We start from the raw sequence: 6,918 nt of genomic DNA on the forward strand, positions 1-6,918 counted from the left end.
AGGGCGGGCTGGTGAATGGAGAGGCAGACAAGGTTTAATGGTTGCAAAAACTTTTACTTACGCCGCTTGTAGTTGCGACGCAGATGGTCCGGTCGTCTGAACAACTATGTGAGTTGTTCCAGCTGGCGAGGCCCAAGCCAGTTAATCCGTCCGCAATTTAAGCCGGCGGGAAAAGGGTACGTCTGGGATTGCGCTCGGCGACGGGAAGAAGGATCGATAGGTGATCAGTCTATCGATCAGCTAGCCGCAAGTCAGATCTCTTTAGAGGCACCCTGCAGCATGCTCAAAGTTCTTCGACTTGGGCGGAAGTCGCGCGAATTTTTAAACGGCCAGCGAGCCAATTACTAGCCGCCACGTGTGAATAATTTAGAACTGGCCAATAGCGGGACACAAATTTGCATTCGAATAGCAGGAACTCTTTGCACCGTGCATTTCTGTGCTGCAAAGAAGAAATGCATCCTGCAAATTGGCAGGAACTCTCTTGCACCGAGGTTCTTCTGCGCAGCAAAAACCTTCGCTGTGCAAGAGGCTCTCATGTGGCAAGAAAATTTCATTGTGCCGAGGCACCAAAATCACTGGGTTGACACAAACTGAAGATCATTGGATCATAGGAAAACAGGGCTGGAAGAGACCTCACTAGGTCATCTAGTTCAGCCCCCTGCTCAATGCAGGATCATCCCTGACTAAACCATCCCAGCCAAGTGTCTGTCTTTAACTACTTTGGAAAGTTTTCAAGCATGGAGATTCCATAACTTCTCTAGGTAGCCTATTTCAATGCCAGAAAGTTCCTCCAAAAATACAGCATAAATTTGCTCCTGCTTGGGGCGCTTACCGCTGGACTTCTGCCTCCATTCCATGGCGAACCTAGTTTAAAGCCCTCCTAGGTTAGCAAACCCGTATTGGGAAGAAACTCTTCCCTCTCTTTGTCAGATGACCCCCCTCACCCCCTTCCCAAGCAGTCCATCTTCCGGGACCACCACCTGTAGTTGAAGAAGCCAAAGCCAAGATGTCTGGTGGTTGTTGTTTGTATACTGTGTTGCAAATGGGTTACCATAGAGACAAATTGCATATAATTTACATGTGGCCTTTATTTTAGTTGATTTATGAAAAACAATAATTAGTGCTTCTTTGTAGTTTTACAGTAATTTAGTTGTATAATCCTACACATGGCAGCTGCATAATATAATTTCCCCCTGCCAGGTTCACTTTAAGATAGAAGACAATACTAATTAAACTTATTTTCTCTCTTTGGACAAAAGATTGGTTTCAAGCTTTGTCCATGGACAATGACATGTTCAGTTAGGTTGGGCCCGGTAATTGATAATTAGTTTGTTCAACAAATGTCAGATGTGTTCATTCACGATTTGTGTGTGAACAGATTGCAGAAGTTATGCGTCAAATTTTCTCAGAAGTTTCAAACAATTATTAATCACTTGCAAGTTTTTTTTAGTTGGTTTGACTGAACACAAAGGACAGATGATGTACTGCTTGCTTTCCAACTGGATGTGTGGAGTTCTTGGCATCTGTTTTGCAGCATGTGTGCTGCACTATCTGCAATTTGCTAGCATAAATTTGAATGGTGTTTGTATGAAAATCTGTAACACTTAATATTAACTGTTAGTAAAATTTGATGCAACTTTACTTTGCTTGCTAAAGTATCCGAAGAAAATGAATGTTGTTTGAGAACACCATGGTTTGGTTTTTAGGTTTTTCAGTATTTGCCAGCTTTACGTAGTGGCTACTCGAGCTAAATATTTTTTGGTTCATTTCTGTTGTTTGCCTTTTGATATATGAAACAAGACCACAGTAGAAGAAAATACAAGCCATATATAATTAGAGCTGGAAAAATAGCTAGCTGTCTTACGAAGGCTTAAGTTTCAAATTATGACTTTACGCACACGCGCGCGCGCACACACACACACACACACACTTTCCAGTCATTAACTGAGAATCTATGTGTAGCTGTAATAAACAAAAGGAGGGAGAAGATAGCTCTGCCTGAACTCTGGCAAAATTCTAAATTTTATTACTGTTTTGCAGGCGCACTAAAAGTGTGTCTCGATTTCTTTACATTAGGTTTCAGGTAGTTAAAATAATGGAAGATTTCATTTTGGTCAGAAAAAGGGGTTGGTATAAGTTGGATCAACCTCTATGAATGCATTCAAAGTAGGCACCATTTAAAAATGGCATCTCTGTCCCCATGCAGATCCTCAGCTGGGGTACAGTTACATCTCCAGTAAAGTCCATGGAACAAATTGTAACAGTTGAGGATCTGCATCTATTATTTGTCTGCACTACCAATATATAGAGGAGCTGCTATTTTTATCTAGGTTAAGCTTTCATTGACTAAAACAAACGATGAAAAAATGAAGCGCAGTTTTAAGTCTTTGTTCTTTTAATGTTAGAACAGTGGGCTATTGTCTATAGTGTTTCCACATACACATCCTGAAGTCTGACAGTACCTGTTCTGGGAACCAGCAGTGTATTAAGCCGTGTCAAATAGTTAAGTTCTAAAGTTTCTACTAATGGAAGGTTACAGCAGTTAAGTGCCACAGTGATATAATGTACATTCATTGTTCATAGACAGTGCAAAATAAGGTCACAGATCTTACAGAGCATCCAGACAAGTCTTATGGTGCTATAAATGAACCTACAGGATGGGAGGATGCATTCTGTTGTATGCTCTGGTTGTCAGGAGTAGCTTGTTCTCAAGTTTCATAACCTTGCCATTTACCTCTGCGTGAATCCGATAACTAAGAACTGAAGTATTTCCTCAGTTCAACAAGGTACTTGGTGCATACAAGTAGCATTACTGAAGTAGGAGGGCTTGTGTAAGTACTTTGCTGAGATGGGAGTAATGAGGTCTCTTAGGAAAAATTAAGGGAAGTTTTAAACAGTATGGGTGGGGGCAAAGTTGACTTAATTTTTGTAATTAAAATTTTATATATAAACTCTAAGTGAAAAACAAGAGCATTGTAGTTAAAATCAGTTGCGTGTTCTGCTTTTGTATATAAGAGTTTGCCAAATACAGTTTCAGTGTTTTATTTAATGTCATGGATTGTGAAAGTGATCTCGTAAATGATGCTAGCTGGAAATGAAAGTTGCATTTAGCTGGGTTTGTAACAAATCTGTACTATGAAAAAGACGCTGCTAATCATCTTGACTGGATTTTCAGAGCTCCTTAGTATAATTTCCACTCCCATTTTAAGGAAATCAAATACTTTAGCATCTATGTAAACTAGGCCACTACTTTTAAAAGTAAATACTTCTTTTTAAAAAGGAGAATTTTCTCTGCATTTTTATTTTTTAATAGAAGTCTATTATTTTAAATGAGTCCTGACCGGCTACTTTTATTAATGTACATTTTTTTCATTGTTCTAGAGAGAGGTTAACAGTTGGATGCTATCAACTAGCTCAGCTGGAAGCTGCTATTAAACAGTGCAACACATCTGTCCACATAGAGGTGAAGAACAGAGGCTGGCTGTGAGACTACAGTTCACTGACTAAAGGCTTTGGGCTACAATGTTCTCTCCCTTCTCTTTCAAATCTCTCTGCTCTTTGTTTGAAAAGAATGGAAAATATTTTTGTTAGTAGAACAACGTCTAGTACAGTTTTTTTTGTTTTTTTTTTAAACAGGACCATGAGAAAAAGTAGTATATTTGAGGCAACTCCTGGAACTAGCTGAGCAGAAAGAGGGGATTTTGTTGCTGGTCATCAGAAATAGAGCATTGATTTTTCCGAATTTCCTTAAGAACTTGTCTGAGTTCATGATACAATGTTAAAAGGTGCCTTTGAGATACAACTTGGCATACAAAATTCTGTTAAACTACTTGTTTAAATATGTAAATTCCAAAAATAATCAGTTGATGCTTTTTCATATTTCTAGGACCCGCATGTCACTGAAACTTTAGTACAAAGGACCACAACATAAGTTTAACTCCTTTTTGTTATAAAGAACAAGATCACATGTCTGGTGCAAGATCTAACTGGAGACCATAGGCCCAACGTGTAAAACACCAGTGTTACAGGTTAATGTTTCATTTTATGCCAAAGCCATGCTACTTGCTACCTATTACACATTAGAGGACAACCTTTCACTTTAGCTTTCCGCTATCACACTTAACCAAATTACCTTTTTTCCCCTATGAATGCTTTGAACTTTCACCTTGACTTAGGATCCTATCTTCAGCTACAGTAAAGTGGTAATCTCTTGTGCTGTTATATCATGTAGGCAAAATTAAAGAGGGGACAAAGGATAGAAAAACAAGGTGTGGTCAGTCTCAAAATGATCTGTTCTTTTTCTCAATTTTAAAATCTATTAACGAATTGTCCAGAATACTAAGTCTGTCATTTCTTGTGTGCATTGGCCTCAGACTGATGCAGATCTTTATCCCCTATTTCACCCACAATTGAATATCAGATTTTTTACATTCAATTTCAGATGCGTAGGTTGAGGGTTAAGCAGGCCTATTGGTAAGAGCATGCATGCTATTAATACATAGCAGCTGGTAGGTGGTAGAGACCCACTTTCCAGTACTGCGTGGGAACTTTTGCCTGTGCAAGAGAAATGGGTTTTAATAACTTACCCTGTGACTCCTTAAGTCAAGTCTTATTAGGCATCCAGTGCAATGCCTAGCATGGTGGTAATTTGTCATGGAAAAGTCTTCCCCCTTCCAGTTCATCTTGTTTTAAGGACACACATTCTTTTAACTTTGCAGTTTACCTTCAGATGTTTTGCCTTATTGCCCTTTAGTGTCTTTGAATATCAGGTGAGAAATTTCTCTAAAACCACTTAATTTAAACACAAGGTGTTACTTTTGGCCGTTAAAGCTACCTCTGTATTTGTTTTTTGTATAGAGATGACAGATGCAATGTATAATTGTATCAGTTATTTTGATATTTTAATTCTTAAATGGTTTTGTAAAATCTTTATTGGAAGAATATATTTATTAAGAGTATGTAAATAAACTACTGTAAATTCTAAGCTGCTTAATGTACCATCTTTCTTTAACTAAAGTATATCAAGTCACCAGCATGATTTGCATCCCTTAAGAGCTTTAAATATTTAGCTAGCCATTTGACTTGGAGAGAAGTATGTCCCTTTTTGTTGTGGTTCTTATACTGATGCTCCTCCCCACCAAATTGGGATCTGAATTCAAATAAGTGAAAGAGCTTCATTTTTTCAAAACTTAAGTGTCTCATTCTGTTTTTTATATTGTACACTGAAAAACTTTATTCTACTTTTGCTGTCAATCTTACTTCTCAATCCTGTATGTACCTCCCATTGTCTTTGGCAGCTGCATACTTAGGCTATAGGACTTGCAAGTTTATATAACTGAAATGGCATAATTACCTGATTATGCATAACACTACATAGGTGCCTGTTTCCCATACTTTTTATTGCAGTGCTACTTAAGAGGTTTTCCTTCCTTCCCACTCTCCCTTCACCATCCCCCAATCTATTTACTGAAACTAATTTGGTACAGCTCATGTGTTGTTAGGAACTGTTCCTAGCCACGTGGCCTAAACCTGCTACCATATTTTAAGCATGAAATTCAATAAGCTTTTATACAGTTTTAAAAGAAAGGTAGATCCACTGAAGACCACAGAACATGTCTGAAGTAACATTTAGTATTAATGTAACATTTTGATCTTCCAACAGAAGCCTGGAGACAGATGGCAGCAATACACACAGGCAGCCTGTAATCTTGCAGTACAATCTGGGGATTATGAATATGTGAGGGAAGGGTTTTCTATTCCCTGCTAGTTTAACATAATGTAACCAAAGCAGCTTGCTGCCGGGGGGGAGGGGGGGGGGGGGAATGCAGGAGCAAAGCATCCTGGGATGTTAGAGGGCTGTGCTCCATCTTTTCTCAGAAGGGAAAGTGCTCGGACATTTGCTGTTGCAGGAGCGAGTGATTTAACCGTTTTTGTTCCCAAAGAAAAATCCTGAATATCTGTACACTCGCAGTTTCTACTTGAAGAGTAGCAACTCTCCCAGTGAAAGCTGAATGTCTGTTTATGGCCACAAGCTCCACTGCAGTACCATACTAGCTTTCATTTTATTTTACTAAGTTAAGACTAGCTAAAGAAACTGAGCGTGCTTTTATGGGAGACACTACTGTATCTCATGTTAAGTAACTACCAAGCAGTTAAACTGTAGCATGAAAGAAGGACACAACTACAATCCTGTGGTGCAAGGATTTTCCAAAAGGTACCTTTAATGTGTTTGCGTCAGCAGCAAGCATTAAGTGCTAACTTTGGCACCAAAAGTTAGATGTGCAGCACTATACATTAGACACCAAGTCATCCCAACCAATATTCTTTATCCATCTGAATAGAGAAAATGAACCAAAACATAGTACTATGAGCATTTGTGAATCAAATACAGTTTGTATTATAGCACAATCTAGCTTGCAGTATTAGAAAAATAGTTACTAATTTAAATGGATAAATGCTTTCATTACCTACTAGCATCAGTCTAAAAACATGAGAATACACAATTGGTTTGTGTTTTACTTTTATAAATGTTAGCTCAACAGTTGTAACAAAACTGCTGTAAAGAAAGCACCTCTCTGCATTTGTCAAAGTAGTTGGAGCCAAAATGATTTTCAAATACTAAAAAGTCACAGCTATGTTATGTTCAGAAACTCCATTCAAAATCTAATGAAATATCACTGTTGCATAAGTATACTGTAGCAGAGGCAAAAGCTTAGAAGCTCATGTACAGTGGTAAATCTAGTGTCCCACTCAGCTTATGAACTCCAAGATTGTCTCTCTACTTGAATAACCGCTTAACTGCCACTTTCACATCAGCAGGTAAAATACTCTGCTGAGTATATAAAAACTGTTATAAAAAGGCAATCATAAAAGGTTAAGTATTGGCAGGGATGTCAGCTTTATTTTAAAAAAAATAGC

General features: G+C 38.3%; 1 protein-coding gene across 2 annotated transcripts in view; it reads left to right on the forward strand.

Moving 5' to 3' along the window:
- Positions 1-6,908, forward strand: part of SWT1 (SWT1, RNA endoribonuclease homolog) — an 86,265-nt gene extending 79,357 nt beyond the window's left edge. The window contains exon 20 of one of the 2 annotated variants that reach the window (XM_025193468.1): positions 3,382-3,443. In XM_025193468.1, coding sequence (XP_025049253.1) covers positions 3,382-3,392 — 11 coding nt within the window. In that variant the 3' untranslated portion in view covers positions 3,393-3,443. Of the gene's footprint in view, positions 1-3,381 lie in introns of both variants that reach the window. The other variant, XM_025193463.1, reaches the window with a different exon arrangement.
- The last annotated feature ends 10 nt before the right edge of the window (positions 6,909-6,918 follow it).

Source organism: Alligator sinensis, unplaced genomic scaffold, assembly GCF_000455745.1.
Source record: "Alligator sinensis unplaced genomic scaffold, ASM45574v1 scaffold1885_1, whole genome shotgun sequence".
Lineage (NCBI taxonomy): Eukaryota > Metazoa > Chordata > Crocodylia > Alligatoridae > Alligator > Alligator sinensis.